Here is a 20851-nt window from a genome sequence, read left to right on the forward strand (position 1 = left end):
GTCCGTCCGTCCATCCGTCTGTCTGTCCATCCTTCTGTCCATCTGTCCGTCCATCTTTCTGTCTGTCTTTCTGTCCGTCCGTCCGTCCATCCGTCTGTCTGTCTGTCTGTCTTTCTGTCTGTCTGTCCGTCTGTTTTTCTGTCTGTCTGTCTGTCTGTCCATCTGTCCTTCCATCTGTCTGTCTGTCTGTCTTTCTGTCTGTCTGTCCGTCTGTTTTTCTGTCTGTCTGTCTGTCCATCTGTCCTTCCATCTGTCTGTCTGTCTGTCTTTCTGTCTGTCTGTCCGTCTGTTTTTCTGTCTGTCTGTCTGTCCATCTGTCCTTCCATCTGTCTGTCTGTCTGTCTTTCCATATCTTGGTCTGTCTGTTCATTCGTATGTCTGTCTGTCTGTCTGTATGTTGTGGTAGTGTTAAGGAATAACTAAAAGTAGATCAGCTGTTTTCAAAACATAGCAGTTTTTCCAGCAACAGTGTATATATACATTTAGGTTCTTAATATATTTGAACACTCACACAATTTTCATAATTTTGGCTCTGTATGCCACCAGAACAGAATTAAAAATAAGATTAAATGCTTAGACATTATAACCATTTTACATACAGTCTCTTCATTTTCAGGGGCTCAAATATAGTTGGTCAAATAAATGAAATCCTAAATAAAAAAAATATTTTTAATATTTTTTGAGAATCCTTTGCAGGCAATGACTGCCTTAAGTCATCGGCAGAGACTGGGTTTCTTCTTTGTGATGCTTTGCCAGGTCTGTACTGCAGTTGACTTCAGTTGTTGTTTTTTTGTGGCTCTTTCTGCCTTTAGTATTGTCTTCACTGAGTGAAATGCATCTCAATCGGGTTGAGATCAGGAGATTGACTTGGCCATTGCAGAATATGAGTGAGAAGATACCACTTCAAAAACTCCTGGATTGCTTTTGCTGTATGTTTTGGGTCATTGTCCATTTGTACTATGAAGCAACATCCAATCAACTTTGCTGCATTTGACTGAATCTGGGCAGAGAGTATATCTCTATACACTTCAGAGTTCTTCCGGCTGCTTCTGTCTTCTGTCATGTCATCAGTAAACACCAGTAACCCAGTGCCACTGGAAGCCATGCATGCTCATGCATCACATTGCTCCATGTTTCACAGATGATGTTGTGTGCTTTGGATCATCAGCTGTTCCAAGTCTTCTCCAGATTTGTTTCTTCTCATCATTCTGGTACAGGTTGATCTTTATTTCAGCCATCCAAAGAATGCTTTTCCAGAAGTGCTCTTGCTTTTTAAGATTTTTGTTTTCTCAAAGTCTAATCTAGCCTTGTTTGAAGCTTGTGGAGAAGCCTCTGTAATTGCTTCTCTTGACTGTGGACTTTGACAGTGACATGTCTACCTCCTGGAGAGCGTTCTTAACTTTACTATATGTTGTAATCCTAAACAAAATATCAAAAATTTGATTTATGATTATATTTATTTGTCCAATTACATCTGAGCCCCTGAAAATGGGGGGATTGTGTATAAAAATGGTTGTAATTCCTAAGCATTTTATTTTATATTATATTAAAGCTTAAAGTCTGCACTTTAATTTCATCTTGATTATTTCATTTTAATTCTGTTAAGGTGCATACAGAGCTAAAATGAATATATATATATATAGTCAACTGAACATATAGATAATCTATTTTAGTCTTTTAAAATAAATAGTTTTTATATACAATAATTGTTATTTATTGATATATTTATTTTATTTATTTAGAGTATGAAAACATAATATTTAATAAAAAATAAATAGTGAAAATACATTTACATAAACATTTTAGTTTAACATGTAAAATATAAAATATAATTAAAATAAAATACAAAATATTTATTTATTTAATGTGTTTTGTATAATGTTTGTGTTTTACGGCAGGTTTCTGGACGTTCTGGCCGCTCGTAAGGATCCTGCTGGTCTTTCTGGAGAGGTTCTTATAGACGGAGCTCCACAGCCTCCAAACTTCAAATGTCTGTCTGGATACGTAGTGCAGGTATAAACAACATCACACTCTCTGCTTCCTTCCTTAAGGACATTTATGAAAATTGCGTGTTCAGAAAGTGCTCTGTCATGGTTTAAACACATTAAACATCCTGAAAGTCTTGTGTTTGACTCTAAAAACCGACTTCAGCAGATAAAACAGGAAGCTGAACTCGTTATTCTGTAGAATACTTATCATGACTAAGGGAATTGTGGGATCGCTGATGAAGATTAGAAAAGCTGGACTGAAACCATTCAGCTGTTTAGTTTATTTTCTTTCCATAAATAGAGTTTAGTAACGCCTTCAGGAGTCTGAATTCCTCCAGTGATTTGTTTAATCTAATCTCAAATCACACCAGCTGTGTCATGAGACACTCTGCTTCCTTCCTTAAGGACGTTTATGAAATGTGCGTGTTCAGAAAGTGCTCTGTCATGGTTTAAACACATGAATCATCTTGAAAGTCTTGTTTTTTTGCAGGATGACGTGGTCATGGGAACACTGACGGTTCGCGAGAATCTGCGTTTCTCAGCAGCTTTAAGGCTCCCGAAGTCGATTCGTCAGCGAGAAAAAGATGAGAAGGTTGAGAGACTCATTCAGGAGCTGGGATTGAGCAAAGTGGCCGATTCACGGGTAACAAACCAAACACACATTCATCCCACCGACTACATGTGCAATCTACACAGGCTTCTGTTGATGCTTAATGACACGATTAATAATTATTTTATGTTATGTAATTTAGCATTCTTCTGAATCAGTAAACAACATTTGTTATTTTGTTTGCTTTTGAAATGTTTTCTCTCCCAAAACACAGCTACTGTAGGTTAAAAAAATATTAATAATTAATTAATAAACAATAAATAAAATAAAATATAAACTTAAAACTATTTTATTTCAACTTTTTTGCCCAGGCAAGATTTTTAATATTAATCTATCAATGCGCATATATATATATATATATATATATATATATATATATATATATATATATATATATATAACAATAATAAAAATTACAACAAAAACTTTAAATAAAATAAAGAATTTCAATAAATATATAAAAAAATTACATTTTATTAAAAATATTAACCAAAACTATAATAGTATATCTATGATACAAAAAGATAAATTATACTCACACACCCCTCTCTCTCTCTCTCTCTCTCTCTCTCTCTCTCTCTCTCTCTCTCTCTATATATATATATATATATATATATATATTCTTATGTAAATATATAAAACAAAGTAATAAAATAAAATAAATAGTCTAAGCAATAAATGAAAATTAATAAAAACTATATATATATATATATATATATATATATAAGCTACAATTTTTTATAGTAAATATATAAAAATAAAAATACATAAAAATATAAAAATGTCAACAAAATGATTATATCAGTGATACTAAAAGATAATATAATTGTGTGTGTGTATATATAACTGTTCTATTCATTAGTCATTGTTTTGTGTGTGTATATTCAGAAAACGATGACTTATGAACAAAGTGAATTTGATCTGATGGGAATCATGATTAATTTGACAAAGCCAGTATTGTAGTTCATTATTGAGTTAAGAGGGCAGGACTTGAATTGACGACTGCTCTGATTGGCTGGTTTTACAGGTGGGCACGCAGCTGATTCGTGGTGTTTCAGGTGGAGAGAGGAAGAGGACAAACATCGGCATGGAGCTGATCATTGATCCGCCGGTGCTTTTCCTGGACGAACCGACTACTGGCTTGGACGCCAGTACAGCTAACTCCGTCCTCATGCTGCTCAAGAAGTGCGTTTGTACAAAAACGGTCATATTCCAAACCTAAACCACAAGAAAGACATTAACATTTAACATTAACATTGAATCATTTAGCAGACGCTTTTATCCAAAGCAACTTACAAATGAGAACAATAGAAGCAGTCAGGTAAACAAGAGAACAACAACAGTATAAAAGTGCCATGACAAGTCTCAGTTTGTCTAATACAGAACGCATAGCCAGTGTTTTTTTTTTTTTTGTAAATGAAAAGACAAGAAAAGAAGGAAAAGTGCTAGTATTAGTTGGTTAAGTGCTGGCGACAAAGATGAGTCTTTAGATGTTTTTCTTGAAAATGAGTCGAATTGAGATTGGGAGGTCATTCCACCAGCTGGGCACAGTCCAGGAAAAGGTCCGTGAGAGTGATTTTGAACTTCTTTGGGATGGCACCACAAGGTGTTGTTCACTTGCAGAGCGAAAACTTCTGGAGGGCACATAAGATTTAACCAGTGAGTTTAGGTATGTTGGTGCCGTGCCAGTGGTCGCCTTGTAGGCCAGCATCAGTACCTTGAATTTGATGGGAGCGGCTACTGGTAGCCAGTGTAACCTGATGAGGAGAGGAGTAACGTGAGCTTTTTTTTGGCTCATTGAAGACAACCCTCACTGCTGCATTCTGGATCATTTGCAGAGGCTTGACAGTGCATGCAGGAAGGCCCGCCAGGAGAGCATTACAATAGTCCAGTCTGGAGAGAACAAGAGCTTGGACAAGAAGTTGGGTTGCTTGCTCTGACAGGAAGGGTCTAATCTTCCTAATGTTCTATAAGGAAAGTCTGCAGGACCGGGTCGTTGTAGCAATGTGGTCTGTGAAGATTAACTGATGATCCATCACAACTCTTAGGTTTCTTCCCCGAAGTAATGGTTGACGAACCCAGCTGTATAGAGAAGTTGTGATGAAGCAATGGGTGAGCTGGAATCATCAGGAGTTCTGTCTTCATAAGGTTAAGCTGAAGGTGATGGTCATTCATCCAGCTAGACATGTCACTATGTGTCAGCTACAGTCGGGTCATCTGGTTGGAATGAGAAGTAGAGTGGTGTCATCAGAAGGGTGTCATCAGCATAGCAGTGATAAGAAAAGCCATGCTTCTGAATGACAGATCCCAATGACGTCATGTAGATGGAGAAGAGAAGTGGTCCAAGTACTGAGCCTTGAGGAACCCCCGTAACAAGTAGTTGTGACTTAGAAACATCACCCCTCCAAGACACACTGAAGGATCTGTCAGAGAGGTAGGACTTCAACCACAGGAGTGCGGTTCCAGAGATGCCCATCTTTCTGAGGGTTGACAGGGGAATCTGGTGATTAACCGTGTCAAAAGCAGCAGACAGGTCCAGTAAGATGAATACTGAGGATTTTGAAGCTGCTCTTGCCAGTTGCAGGGCTTCAGTAACCGAAAGCAGTTTTGAAGCCAGATTGGTTGCAGTCCAGGAGGTTGTTCTATACAAGGAACATAGAGAGCTGGTTGAACACCGCTCGCTCAAGTGTCTTTACAACATTAGTGACGTGACATTCAGCCAAGTATGGCGACCCATACTCAGAATTTGTGCTCTGCATTTAACCCATCCGAAGTGCACACACACAGAGCAGTGAACACACACCGTGAACACACACCCGGAGCAGTGGGCAGCCATTTATGCTGCGGCACCCGGGGAGCAGTTGGGGGTTCAATGCCTTGCTCAAGGGCACCTACGTCATGGTATTGAAGGTGGAGAGAGAACTGTACATGCACTCCCCCCACACACAATTCCCGCCGGCCCAGGACTCGAACTCACAACCTTTCGATTGGGAGTTTGACTCTCTAACCATTAGGCCACGACTTCCCCTAATGAATGGAAGAAGGGATACCGGTCTGTAGTTTTCATAAAGCGCTGGATTTAGAGATGGTTTCTTGAGCAGTGAGCTTAACCGAGCCTGCTTAAATGCTGAGGAAAATGTTCCAGAGTGAAGAGAGGAGTTGATAATGTGAGTAAGCAAAGGTATGACTGAAGAAGAGATCACTTCAAGGAGGTGAGTGGGGATCGGATCAAGTGGACAAGTAGTGGGATGATTGGACAGGAGAAGTTTGGAGACATCCATCTCTGAGAGTGGGGAGAAGGAGGAGAAAGAGTGTGCGTCGGTCATTGTGAAGTTGTCCTCAGTCTGCGGTGTGGAGAATTGGTCACTGATGGTTCTTGTCTTATTTGTGAAGAAAACTTTCTTTTAACTTTCCAGTGTGTTTAACCTGTGTATTTGTTCAGAATGGCGAACAATGGTCGCACCATCATCCTGTCCATCCATCAGCCGCGGTACTCCATCTACCGGCTGTTCGACAGCCTCACACTGCTGGTGGGAGGAAGACTGGTGTATCACGGCCCGGCTCAAGATGCCTTGGACTACTTCAGTCAAATCGGTATGAAAACACATTTACACACATGAACAGACACTCAGGTCCTGATACTGATGTGTGTGTGTGTGTGTCAGGATACACCTGTGAACCTCATAACAACCCTGCTGATTTCTTCTTGGATGTCATCAATGGAGACTCCACCGCCGTCGCTCTCAACAAGCTATACAGCAATGAGGGTACAACAATTTTCATTCTCCATTAATGTTTTCTTGCAGTATAAAGGCCACTTTGCAGCTTCTTTTAGTCAAGATTCACCACTAATGACATGTAATGTTTGTTTTAAAATTTCTTTTATTTTTATTATTATTTTATTCAGTTTTTATTTTCATTATGTAATTTTTTTTTCTATTTTATTATTATTATTATACAGTAGCAGCTGAGCAATGATTACATTTTCTATCGCAATTAATCGCATGATTGTCTGCGATTAATCGCATTATGCACAAAACTAATAATGCATTCAAAAGTTGTGTATTGTGCACTTTTTAAGTTTAAAAATACTGCTTAATGAACAAAATTGCAATAATATTTGGTTTGCAAACACTTTAAACAAACTTTTTTACAGCAGTACTCATTTTACATAGTAGCAGTTAAAATATTTATTGTAAATATTAACTTATAACCTTAATTTAATTAAATTAAATATAAAACAAGCTATTTGTCACTGCCTGGACATTAATGTTTTATAGAAAATATTTTATAATTTGTTATAGAAAAACAAGTAATGCTCAGAGTGCAGAGGCTCGATCATAACATCATAACATCATAACAGGCATCTGCCAAGTAGAGACCTTCCCATTTCCAACTTATAAAGTCATGATTATGAGCTTGTTGTATTCTTTTCTTTTAAAAATAAGAGTGGACAGTGGTTTGTGAATTCTGATGCCTAGCCTAAATAATTTGAGCTAGTGAGCAATGGACTTTCATAATAATAATAAAAAACTTGTCAGTCATCTTGGAGGGGTTATCTAGGTTGCTTTTTGAGTCTGTCTCTCACAAGCATTTTGAGGATCTGTAGGGTCTTTTGTGAGTGAGCCATGCATGGTATTTACCCCGTCTTGTGAAGGTGTTTCTGTAACTCAGACCTGGTTGCATCTCCAGAGTCTTGTCCACGTCATTCTGTTCCCAAGTGGTTGTACTTTATGCATTTTGTCTTCCTCCCTTTGCTGCTTCTTTGGGTGAGAGGCTTCATCTACTATTCCCTGTTCGGGGCCTAATGATTTATGTAGCCTACTCTGGCCTGTGGCACAAGTTGTCCCAATGCCTTGTGTGCTTTGGTGCTGTTCGCAGAGGGTTTTCTGGCTCCAAGCAGAGGATTTATAATAATAATAATAATTAATAATTTGTTACATTTATATAGCGCTTTTCTAGACACTCAAAGCGCTTTACATTGTCAGGGGGTATCTCCTCATCCACCACCAGTGTGCAGCATCCACCTGGATGATGCGACGGCAGCCATATTGCGCCAGAACGCCCACCACACACCAGCTTACTGATGGAGAGGAGACAGAGTGATGAAGCCAATCAGCAGATATGATTTCTAATTGGGTGAAAGACACTATCTCTCTCTCGCTTATGAGGTGCGGATCCTCCCTTCACCTCTAGACCTTAGAGCTCACTCTACTAGGAGTATTGTATCCTCCTGGGCTCTTTTTGAAAGAGGGCCCTTTAGAAGATATTTGGGTTGCAGCAGCGTGGTCCTCCTTGCACATTTTAATCAGGTTTTACAGCCTGGATTTGCCTTTTTTTTTTTTGCATGAATGGGAAGAAACTGTTCCTGTGCCTGGCCAATTGGGTGCTCTGTAACATCAACCAGGCAACAGTTCAAAGAGGGAGTATGCAGGATGTGAAGTGTTCAGAGTGATTTTCCCAGCATTTTTGCGGATAAGTACAGTTCTTGGAGAGTCGGGAGTGTTGTACCAATGATTCTCTTAGCAGTCCGGACTATCCTACGTAGTTTTCTAGGTCAGATTTTGTAGTTGAGCTGAACCAGACAGTTATTGAAGTGCAGAGGACAGATTCAGTTATGGCAGAGTAGAATTGTTTCAGCTTCAATTGTTCCTGTGGCAGGTTGAACTTCCTCAGTTGGCGAAGGAAGTACAACCTCTGCTGGGCAATGTGAATGTCCCACTTCAGGTCCTGAGAGATGGTGGTGCCCAGGAATCTGAATGACTCAACTGTTGTTACAGTTCTGTCCATGATGGTGAGGTGGAGTACTGGGGTGTTTCGCCTGAAGTCCACGATCATCTCCACTGTTTTGAGCGTGTTGAGCTCCAGGTTGTTAAGACTGCGTCAGATAGCTTGCTCTTACCTCATGTCTGTAAGCAGACTCGTCACCGTCCTGAATGAGGCAGATAAGTGTGGTGTCTTCTGCAAACTTTATGAGCTTAACAGAGGGGTCTTAAGATGTGCAGTTATTGATGTACAGGGAGGAGAATAGTGGGGAGAGGACACAACCCTGAGGAGCTCAAGTGCTGATTGAATGGGTGCTAGATGAGAATATTCTGTCTGTCTGTCAGGAAGCTGATGATCCACTAACAGACCGAGGTGGGCATGAATAGCTGAGATAGTTTGGACAGGAGTTTTGGAATGATAGTTTTGAAAGCTGAGCTAATATCCACAAACAGGTTCCTCACATAAGTCTCTGGTCTCCAGATGCTTCATGATGTAGTGCAGTCCAAGATTGACTGCATCATCCACAGACCTGTTTGCTTGGTAAACAAACTGTAGGGGTTCAGTGAAGGTCCAGTGATGTCTTTCAGATAAGCTAAAACCAGCTTTTCAAATGACTTCATGGCCACAGATGTTAGAGCCAAAGATCTGTAGTCATTAAGTCCTGTAATTTTGGGTTTCTTTTGGACAGGGATGATGGTAAAGCAAAGCTTCAGTGAAAGTCAAAGTTCTGTGTTAAGATTGGGGCAAATGGGTTAGCTCAGGTTTTCAGACAGGCTGGTGTCACACCGTCTGGGCCTGGTACCTTTTTTCTCTTGTTCTTTCTGAGGCACATCATCTTCCCTGATCTAAAGTGCAGGAGTGAGGGTGGGCGGGTGGTTGCCGGAGGTTTTAATAATGTTTTTTCCACACTGATCCAGGGTCATTTGAAGATAATTGGTTCCTTAGCTTTCCATAATAATTAGCTGCCACTCTGATCTCCTTTTCCAGTGTATATTTGTCCAGTTTTTACAAGACTCTTTCCCCATTCCTGTAAGCATAGTACTTAATACAGGTTTAGCTGGTTTCTGTCTGTAGGTTGCTATAAGATGATCAGAGAGCCCCAAATCTGCTCTGGCGATGGTGCGATATGCATTCTTTACTTTATTTGGGGCAGTTGTAGCCTTTTGGTTAGAGAGATGACTCCTAACCCTAAAGTTGTGGGTTCGAGTCTTGGACTGGCAATACCACGACTGAGGTACCCTTGAGAGAGCCACTGAACCCCCAACTGCTCCCCGGCGCTGAAGCATAAATGGCTGCGGGTGTGTGTTCACAGTGTGTGTGTTCACTGCTGTGTGTGTGCACTTTGGATGGGTTAAATGCAGAGCACCAATTCTGAGGTCACCATACTTGGCTCTATGCCACGTTACTTTCACTTGTGTTGTGGCCGAGGAGAGCAGAAAAAGTAGAGAGTGGAGATTTGTTTTTGTGAGAGCGGAGATTATGTTTGTGAAAAAGTTTATAAATGTGTTTGTGTGTGTCAGAACCGGACGAGGAGCAGCTCAGTTCATCTCTGAAGGGCATCGAGGACCGTTTGGTGGAAGAATACAAGAACAGCGCCAGCTACAAACAGACCAAAAGCGAGATGGAGCAAATTGTTCAGGGACGGGACTACAGCAAACGACCCAAATCCAGAACCATCACCTACAGCACATCCTTCTGCCACCAGTTCAACTGGGTTCTCAAAAGAACCTTCAAGAACCTCATGCTGAACCCACAGACATCATTCGCTCAGGTCAGTGCAACCATCTACATCAGGCTTTCAAAAAATGGGTCTGTCAGTCTTAAACATTTAAGCCTAATTTAAATGGATTTAGTTCCTCTGAGATTTTAAGATATTTCAGTAATTTAACAGCACACCACATAATGTTATTTTAGGATCATTGAGATACTAGTATAAGTTTCATTATTATTTAATATAAGTAAAAAAAAAAAGTCAATTTTATTATTTTTTCTATTTTACATATATTACTTTAAATACTTTTTGTTAAAAATAAAATTATAATCTCTTTTTTTATTATTTTAAGTAAAAAAATATTGTTCTATTTTAATATAATAACTCATGAAGGTAAACATAAAATATTTAGTCTTTTTATATAGGTGCTTTATTTTGATTGTTTTCAATTCAAAATGATTTGTTAATTTTACATTATTATTTTATGAATTTATCACATTTTCGTCAACTCTTCTCATTGATTAATATGAATTGTTTGATTCATTGAATATTCACAGCATATTTGAGGTGAATTTGTTGGTCATATTTTTTTTTTTTGTCAAAATATTTGTGAAAAGAAAATATAATCTATATGTAAATGAAGAAAAAAAAAAGGTTAAGTTTTGATTTGGGTTGATGTTAGTATTTCTATATTAATCTGATTCTTGTTTCTTCAGATCGGAGTTACGATTTTCCTGGCTTTGGTTGTTGGAGCCATATTTTTTGGAGTAGAGGAGAATTCAAGCGGCATTCAGAACAGGTTTGGAAACATGTTCATCCAGTTCAGTCAGTATTTCAGTATTTCTGTGAAATTAATCATTTCCACTTGAATTAGAGTGATTCACTGTTCAGATCTGATGAACAGAAGATGTCTCTCTTCGGCCCTGGTGTTTTCAAATATAATTGACTGAATAAAACTTTTTGAAAAAATTCAGTTAGTTTTTTACTTGTGTGTGTGTGTGTGTGTGTGTGTGTGTGTTACAGGATGGGCGCGCTGTTCTTCATCACCACCAATCAGTGCTTCAGCTCCGTTTCCTCAGCTGAACTATTCATCACCGAGAGGAAACTGTTTGTGTGAGTACACACACACACACACACACACACACTTGAGTTGGCAAGTGAGAACCGGTTCTTCCTGAATGAATTTCATTATGTTTGGTTGCATTAATGATTTTTGATTCTTGCTTCAGGACTGAATTGTTAAAAGTTCAGATTTGTATCTCTAACACACAGCAATTTATCCAAACATTCTGTAGGAGGTGAAATAACTTATGCAAGTAAATAAATAAATGCAGAGTGTTTTGTTTATAGTGGGTTTATTTGTAGTTTTAATGCACATATCCTTTTTAGAAACATTGTAATTGTTGGTTGTTTATGTGTACAATTAATTAAAATAAATAAAAAATGGCTTTTTATATAATTATGGTTTAGTGTGATTATCAAATTGGGTAAAAAGGTTATTTAAACATTTTTAAATTGTTAAATTTTTATTAATATAACTATTAGTAAATATATATGTTTTGATATATACATACATTTACATTGCTCTTAAATATATATATATATATATATATATATATATATATAGCAAATAACTACATATTTTCTCATGAAGTTTTCAAATATATTCTTAAGAACGTCATTTTTTATTTATTTTTTTGTAGAGTTGGTACTAAATTTTGAAGTTTCCAAAAAGTCTCATAATACATAATCACGACTGATCAATGTTTACAACACTTATTGGTGTCACTTCAACTTAACTTTTAAACACGTAACTATTTTAAATACTATTTCAAACGTTTCAATCCAAAATTGTGCTATAATCAAAGCCATAACTCTAAACAAGTTGTGCTCTAATTTTGAGGTACTGTAGATATCACAAATAAATTTACAGTATTAGGACATTATTTGTGCGCAATGTAATTCCATTCATTTTGGGTTGTGAATGTGAACAGTACCAGTGAAATTCAAAGCCATTAATCTAAATTTGTTGGTGCTATTGCAAAAATTGAGCTTTCTGTAAGATTTGTAGCTGCAATACCGAACGTTTCCACTAGATGAAATTTTCTTCACGGTCTGTCCCCTGTAATGTGGTGATTTTTGACCATGAACCGTAGTGTGACACTTTTTTTTTCAGGACCATTTAACCATTGTGAATCATATCCATAAATGCGTTTATTTTTTTTTTGTTCACATAGCAAGCTCAAAATCTGTACCAAGTTTCGTACAATTCCAATGAAGTCAAAAATTGATAGAGAACACCAGAGGGTTAAGAGCTCATTTGTGATGATTTTAAGAAGATAAGATTTAATTCTAAAGAATGTTTGGTGAATTTGGCTTGTGATATTTTCTGTGCAGTTATCTTGGGAATTGATTGTAATTGGAATATTTGATTGATTGATTGATTGATGATGTTGTATGGTGGGCGTGTCCTCAGGCACGAGTACATCAGTGGATACTACAGAGTCTCGGTGTACTTCCTGTCCAAGATCCTGTCTGACATCCTGACTCTGCGCACCATCCCAGCCATCATCTTCAGCTGCGTTGCGTACTTTATGATCGGTCAGACTCACATTGCCTTCATCATTATATCGTTCATGTCCGTCTGATATCAGGCATGAGGTCTCATGTGTTTGTGTTTCCTGTGCAGGACTGAAACCAACGGTCGAGGCGTTCTTCATCTTCATGTTCTCCATCGTTCTGGTGTCTTACACAGCCACCTCCATGACTCTGGCCATCTCTGCTGATCAGACGGTGGTGGCCATCGCTAACATCTTCATGACCATCAGCTTTGTCTTTATGATGGTAAAGAAACACACACACACATTTGAACAGAAATATTAACCAGTATATACCACATGTGGTTGTAAGTACACCATGGTTTTTATAAAAAAGTAAAGTGAAAGTCGTGACATATTTTCAAGTATGGTGACCCATAATCGAAATTGGTGCTCTATATTTAACCCATCCAAGTGCGCACACACACACACACACACGCAATACTGAACACTGAACAAACGCACACGAGGGTGCGAGAGTTGAACCGTGACCTTCGGGTTACACCTGACTCTCTTACCATTAGTCCAATTAAGATCATATATATGTATAATTGATAAAAATGATAGAATATTAAATTATGTAATTTATAATAATGATACAATTTATAAGATATAATTGATATGATGAAACCCATGTGTATATATATATATATATATATATATATATATATATATATATATATATATATATATATATATATATATATATAATATCTTGGATTGTGGACAGAACATTGAAAATATTAATGAATATGTAATTTATAACAATATATATGCATGTGTGTATAGGATTGAAGATGATTCAAATGCACTCATGAAGCCATTTTTACATACTTTTTCAAAACTCGTCCTAGACCGATTGTCTGATTTTTGTGAAAACGGAACTGTATCATCTTTAGAACATGAAGTTATTTTTGCTTTTAACATCTGAATGTTTTGGCCAAAACTCACAGGACTGGTGTCTTTACATTCAGAGCAGCATGCAGGGTACACAATGCCTTGTTGCATTTTGACAAAGTGTCATTTCAAAGCTTGGTATTTGTCTTTGGCACCTTGCCCTGAAGATACTCAAAAAGTTTCGTGGCAGTGCCACCTTGTGGACAGAATATTGGTGTTTTTGAGAAGCTGACAGAAGAAACAGTTTGTTTATCTCATCAGATTTGATGTCATGATGCCCAACTGCATCTGAGGCTCAAATGTTTGAGCTACAAATTTGGTGTCATTGTCACCTCACACTGACCACACCACTCACATCAATTTATTAACAGCGACACCTATTGGTCAAAAGTGATAAACCATATAACTAATTTCTGAATTCATGATTTTTCAGCCAGTTTGAGTAAAATTATATTAAGATGTCTTTAAGTACTCATTGTTGTGTTCGGTCTGATCCTCTCAGTCATGTCAGCTGCTCATTCTGCCTCTGCTTGGCCTCTAAATTACTGCTTGCAGCTCTATTTTATTCTGTATTTGTATATAAATGTAATGTTTAATATTTCTCCATGTGTTCAGATCTTCTCGGGGCTGCTGGTGAATCTCCCCAGTGTCGCTAACTGGTTGAACTGGTTGAAGTATCTCAGTATTCCTCGCTACGGTCTCGCTGTAAGTGCTTCTCCTAATATTGAGATTCGTTTTGTATATGATTTATATATTCACAATATGACTTAGTAGTTTAGTGTTTATGGTTTAAGTGAAGTATAATAATCTTGATTCTTAGACGGTCAGTTTTGTTGAATGAGGAACAGATAACAATGTTTATGTGTGGCTGATGATGAAGATGATGATGATGGTGAATGTTCTTCCAGGCTTTGGAAATCAATGAGTTCACCAAGCTCGAATTCTGTGACCAAAGGAACACGAGCGGTGGTGTAGCACAAGCGTGAGTGTCAATCTGCATGTGAATAATAAACAATCAACTGAAATAAAAGAAATGTTAATAAGTAAAATGAGCTGACGCTTTAGAGTAATGCTACATTTGTCAAAATCATCAGTTAAACTAACAACGAAAAAGACTTCTGAAGCATTTATTCTTAGTTGATGGTAATGTTAACATTTAGTAATGCATGATAAAAAACAAATGTTGTATCTGTTAATCTTATGTAATTGACCCGAGCTAACATGAACAATGAAGATTGATGAGTTTTTATTTACCAGCACTAACAGAAATGTATAAATACTGGAGTGTGGTTTGTGTCAGAACTACATGAAAAATATTACACAAAGTGTTAAAAACTACAAACATGGCAGACGTGTGCAACCTGCGGTTAAGTAAGCGGTTTGAGTTATTAATAATCAACATTTAATCTTGTAAAAATATTTAATGTTATGGGTTACAATTCATCTGTGACAACAGTGTGAAGTTTTAAAAACATCTGTTTGGCCATTAACTTTTAAATGCATCATTTCAGTTTCCTGCTGTTTGCAGATACTGTTCCCCTGCCATGGCTTCTTTTCTTGTGTTAAAGAGCACTGAAGATGAACAGTAATTTCTAGTTCAGTTTTCAGTCTGATCCAGTGTTCACATGTCCTCTTGATCTTATTACAATAGGTCTACTTCCCCCTTCTAGATGAATCAAAATTGAATTGGAATTGAGCTCAGTCGGATTGACTGAGGTGTTTAGATGAATGAGTTTCAGTCTGATTAAGTCATCTATCTGATTACTAACAGATGATTTGGCTGCATAAATGTAGCTAGTGTAGAAATCCAACATGCAATGATGCTAAACAATTTTTTTTAACATGTTCTTATTTCCCTTTTCAGCTGTTCGACAGGTGAAGAATTTCTATCTGAACAGGGAATTGATTTCTCAACCTGGGGTTTGTGGCAGAATCATTTAGCTCTGGGAATCATGACCCTCATCTTCCTCATCATCGCTTACCTCAAGCTGCGTTTCATCAAGAAATTCACCTGAACACAAGCTCATGTTCTTCCTCACACACTCCTACAAGATCCACCAAATCCTACAGATATGACACTGTTTACCCCCAAAAAATCATCATATGCAGAAGGAAATCCATTCATGCTGCAGACACACATCCTGTGAATCATTGACTCCACTCAGGTGTATTGTTCTTAACTTTTCATACCAAAGATTTGTAGAAGAAATTAAGTTTCTTTTTTTTCACCAATTGTTCAGTAACAGTACAGTAAATAAATTGTTGCTCGAGTTTGACAGCTTTGAGTTGGGTTTGTTTTCTGTTTTTGTAAGTTTCATTTATAAATGTTGTTAATATAAAATACTTTTGTAATTTTTTAGGACAGCAATGTTTAATAAAAACAAATGCTCTGATTATTTGTGCCAATGTAAAGGAAATCTGTTTTTCATTTAGTTTTCAGTTTCTAGAACTTCCGGTTATGGCGCGTAGCTGGTAGGACGCACGAGGAGAGCTCGCTGCCAAATCTCTGAATAAATCCTTATAATAGACCCAAACTTGTATGTAGCCGATTGAAATAATATTAAAAGATACACGGGACAAAATGCCACCGAAAGCAACCAAGTCTGGACAACAATCGAAGTCACCGACTCAAGTTGAAGGAGATAGCCGAGAGCAGACTAGCAAACATGGCGATGAGGTACAGAGCGCGGCTACAAACGAAGTCATTTTAAGTGCAATTAACTCTTTGAGGGCGGACCTTTCTAAGCAATCTACCGAAATGCTAGATGCTATAAAAAGCATACAATCCGATTTGGTGGCTCAGTCGAAAAGAATTGGGGAAACTGAGGAGAGAATTTCGCAAACCGAGGAAGACGTCACAGCTCTTCAGCATAAAGTTAAACAACTGGAAGGAGTAACTTCATTTTTGCGCAATAAAGTTCAGGATCTGGAAGATCGCGGAAGGCGCTCCAACTTGCGACTGGTGGGCCTACCTGAAAAGGCAGAAGGCTCGGACACATGCGCTTTCCTTGAAAATTGGCTTCCAAACCTTTTAACCGGCACTTTCGACTGTGCGCCGGTTATTGAACGAGCTCACCGGATCGGACAAATTAATCCTAACCGCCCAACAGCTTCGAGACCGATTGTAATGAAATTTCTGAATTACAAAGATAAAGAAAAATCTTTGATAGCAGCTAGAAGGCTTAAAGAGCTACGGTATGAAGGACAACGAGTCAGCCTGTTCCCGGACCTGTCAACTGAGACACGACAGCGACAGCGACAGTGTGAAAGCCCAGCTCAGAGACAAGGGAATCCCCTACGGCATGATATATCCGGCCAACCTGATAGTCACACACGCCGATCGGCGCCACATTTTTAAATCCGTCTCTGAGGTAGAGGACTTTATTCGGTCAGTGCAAGCTACAGGTTGAACGCTGTGATGCAGGAATCGGATGACGAACTTGAACCCTAACGGTGATTCATTTAGGCGAAGGTAATGCCCAAGGAGGTGAATAACGATGTAACGTTATACTATTCTTGAGTCTGACTGTATTATAAGAACTACAGGTCTTTGTGTTAGTTTAAATAGTTCAAAACTGTTTTATTTTTCTCTTTAATATAAAAAAGTTCAACATGTCCATGTATCAAAATAGGTTGGAAAATTATACAGTTCATCATTGTCCACAGTATAAGTGAAAGTTAAAATGGTTAGATCTCTGGTCCAGACCAGATAAGTACTTGGCAGCGAGCCCAGTGGGTATATCGTGAATGAAGGCTCGCAAAGTTTGCTCCATACTATGGATCAAACGTCGTTCATGACTGTAAGTTGGTTATTGGGGGGATATATGCATTTTGATAGGGGAATGCATTTGGGGTTGTTCTTTACGTGTTCATTAATGGTTTGTTTAAGTGTATGTGTAATCTTGTGGTGGGGTTTTTTTTTTTTTTTTTTTTTTTTTTTTTTTTTCTCCATTGCGGCAATATTTACAGGACAAATCAAAGTAATTAATGGCTAATAATTCAGAGATCAAAATTACTAGTTGGAATATAAGAGGGTTGAACAATCTTGTAAAACTTAAACAAATACTGGGTAAACTGAAGCAAATGAAATCGAGCGTTGTTTTCTTACAAGAAACACATCTGATAAAAGATGATATTGGCAAAGTTACTAAGAGATGGCAGGGACAAGTTCATTATGCCTCTTTCACCTCTCGTGCAAGAGGAGTTATGATTCTCATTCACAAGTCTATCCCATTTCAATTAAAAGGACAATGTATAGATCCTTCAGGGAGATACATAATTCTTAATGGTACAATTCTAACCACACAAATTAATCTAATAAATTTATATGCACCTAATGAGGACGATCCCAATTTTTATCAAAATGTATTTCTCACCATATCATCATACAGTGGAAACTACGTAATAGGAGGAGACTTCAACTGTGTATTGAATCCATCATATGACCGCTCCTCAGGAATAGGGAATGCTCATCAACAAACCCAAAGGGTTATTGAAAAATATATGTCGGATTTGAATTTGACTGAAATCTGGAGATACCTTAACCCTAACAAAAAAGAATTTTCATGCTTCTCCAGTACCTATAAAACATTTTCTAGAATAGATTATTTTTTAATTTCAAATAACCTAATTTCAAAAGTTGGTAAATGTTATTATGATAGTATTATACTTTCGGACCATGCCCCAATTACAGTATCAATCCAAATTAATAACCTCTCGTTCTCCGCTTTTAGATTCCGATTCCAAGCGAGATGGCTTCAAGATCTCGATTTTGTAAATTTTATGGACACTAAAATAGATCAGTATTTTCTAGTGAATACGAACCAGACAAGTGCCTCTGTGAAATGGGAGGCCTTTAAAGCCTATATAAGAGGGGAGATACTAAGCTATACAAGGCATAAAACCAAATTATATTATACTCAAGTTGGAAACCTAGAAAAGCAAATTAAAGCAATAGAGCAACAACTATTTAATAGATATGATCCTCTGAAACAAAAAGAAATATTAATACTCAAAGCCCAATATAATGAATTAACTAGTAGCAAGATAGTTAAAAATTTAATGTGGTTAAAACAGTCTTATTATGATCAGGGCAAAAAAAACGGGAAACTACTCGCATGGAGAATTAAAAAGATTCAAACGGATAGAACAATTAATTCAATTATAGATGAAAATTAGGGCTGCACGATTATGACAAAAATCATAATTGTCGATTATTCCCTTGAAATTGTAATTGCGATTATATATTACGATTAGCACAATTTAGATTTAATGTACCCCTTTTTTTAAGCCTCAAATATCATATATATATATATATTATATATATATATATATTATTATTATTATTATTTTATTTATTTATTTTTTCTGAGAAACCAAACCAAAGTAAATATATGCATGGTATTATGTTATATTAAAACAAAGAAATTCAAACAATTGGGAAAAAAACCCTTAAGATAATTTGTAGAGAGAACAACAACATATCTTATGCACACAGAATGATGTAAGTGAACTTTTTTTTGTGTAATTGTGCCTTTAAACGATTACATAATTGTGTCATCTGTAATTGTAATTGCGATTACAAATTCGATTAATTGTGCAGCCCTAATGAAAATGGAGAGGATATTGTAGATTCACAAGAAATTAATAATGTTTTAAAGGCATATTATGAGAATCTATACAAATCAGAATACGCAAACTTCTCAGAAAGACAAAATTCCTTTTTGGATAAACTTAATTTCCCTACTTTATCAAATGAGGATAGATGTAAACTGGAGGGAAATTTAAGTATTGAAGAGCTGCAAGAAGCATTACAGTGTATGAATAACGGAAAGGCTCCTGGGCCTGATGGTATACCTGTAGAAATTTATAAAAAATTTGCAGTGAAACTTATGCCCCACTTACTTGATGTATTTAACGAGTCGTTGGAAAAAGGAGTTCTACCACCTTCATTAAGATCTGCAATAATAACTCTTGTATTAAAACCAGGAAAATCTCCCAAGGATAAATCATCTTATAGGCCAATATCTTTAATGTCTTGTGACACGAAAATACTCTGCAAAGTGCTGTCTAATAGAATTGAAACACTGGTGCCCAACCTCATCATGAATGACCAAAATGGATTTGTTATTGGAAGACAAGCCTTTCATAACACCCGTAGGGTATTTAATATACTATACAAAAAACAGAATGCCAAAGACCACGCAGTCCTGTCATTGGATGCCGAAAAGGCCTTCGACAGAATTGAGTGGGGCTATCTATTTGAAACACTTAAAAGATTTGGACTGGGAGATGGTTATCTTAAATGGATCAGATTACTTTATACAGAACCTCAAGCAGAAGTAATAACAAATAACCAAATTTCAAAACCATTTAATTTAAGTAGAGGCACACGCCAAGGTTGTCCTTTGTCCCCCCTACTATTTTTATTTGCAGTTGAACCTCTTGCAATGACAATTCGTAATAGTCCGGATGTAAAAGGTATAACAGTAGGAGAAAAGGAACACTGTCTATCTTTGTTTGCAGATGATATTATAGTTTTTCTTTCAAATTTGAAGACTTCTATTCCGACACTTAACAACATACTATCAGAATTTAAAGGTTTTTCAGGTTATAAAATTAACAAAAATAAAAGTGCCCTGCTAATCTTAAATGAAGATGAAAGGATTAATTCTACATATAACAGGCAATTTACTAATACCCCTGAAGGATTTATATATTTAGGTATTAAGATAACTCCTAATATAAAGACGATTATTGCGACTAATTATGACCCATTAGTAAAGAAAATCATAGACTCACTTGAGAGGTGGAAAGCATTACCCATTTCCATTATTGGACGCATAAACATTATAAAGATGTCAGTTCTGCCCAAGATTTTATATCTTTTCCAGTCAATCCCACTTCCGCCACCAACCTCTTTCTTTTCCACACTTAATAAAACCTTTGCAAAATTCATATGGAATGATAAACGACCTAGATTACGCTTATCCCTTCTCTATCTGCCATATGACCGGGGAGGACTTAGAGTACCAAATATTAAACTTTACTATTGGGCAGCCCAACTTTGTACAGCCATGTACTATTTCAAGAATACGGACACCTCTCCGGCATGGGTTGATCTGGAAAACAGTGAAACAACACACTCTTTACAGACATATCTTTATTCTTCCCCAATAAAAACTCTAAAAAAATATACCAAAAACCCTTTTCTTAGAAATACCATATCTGTATGGTATGAAGCACATAACTTTTTAGAGGAAGGAATTAAATTGTCGGGTCT

General features: G+C 37.1%; 1 protein-coding gene across 1 annotated transcript in view; it reads left to right on the top strand.

The window, feature by feature from the left end:
• LOC113041348 (ATP-binding cassette sub-family G member 2) overlaps positions 1-20851 on the top strand; it is a 75557-nt gene that overhangs the window by 5229 nt on the left and 49477 nt on the right. Inside the window, exons 4-16 of the mRNA XM_026199817.1 lie at positions 1899-2013; positions 2479-2631; positions 3626-3783; positions 6041-6192; positions 6264-6365; positions 9885-10135; positions 10792-10874; positions 11099-11188; positions 12552-12676; positions 12765-12919; positions 14185-14274; positions 14478-14551; positions 15434-15844. Of these exons, the coding sequence (XP_026055602.1) occupies positions 1899-2013; positions 2479-2631; positions 3626-3783; positions 6041-6192; positions 6264-6365; positions 9885-10135; positions 10792-10874; positions 11099-11188; positions 12552-12676; positions 12765-12919; positions 14185-14274; positions 14478-14551; positions 15434-15584 (1699 nt within the window). The 3' untranslated portion in view covers positions 15585-15844. Of the gene's footprint in view, positions 1-1898; positions 2014-2478; positions 2632-3625; positions 3784-6040; positions 6193-6263; positions 6366-9884; positions 10136-10791; positions 10875-11098; positions 11189-12551; positions 12677-12764; positions 12920-14184; positions 14275-14477; positions 14552-15433 lie in introns of the transcript that reaches the window.

Source organism: Carassius auratus, chromosome 23, assembly GCF_003368295.1.
Source record: "Carassius auratus strain Wakin chromosome 23, ASM336829v1, whole genome shotgun sequence".
Lineage (NCBI taxonomy): Eukaryota > Metazoa > Chordata > Actinopteri > Cypriniformes > Cyprinidae > Carassius > Carassius auratus.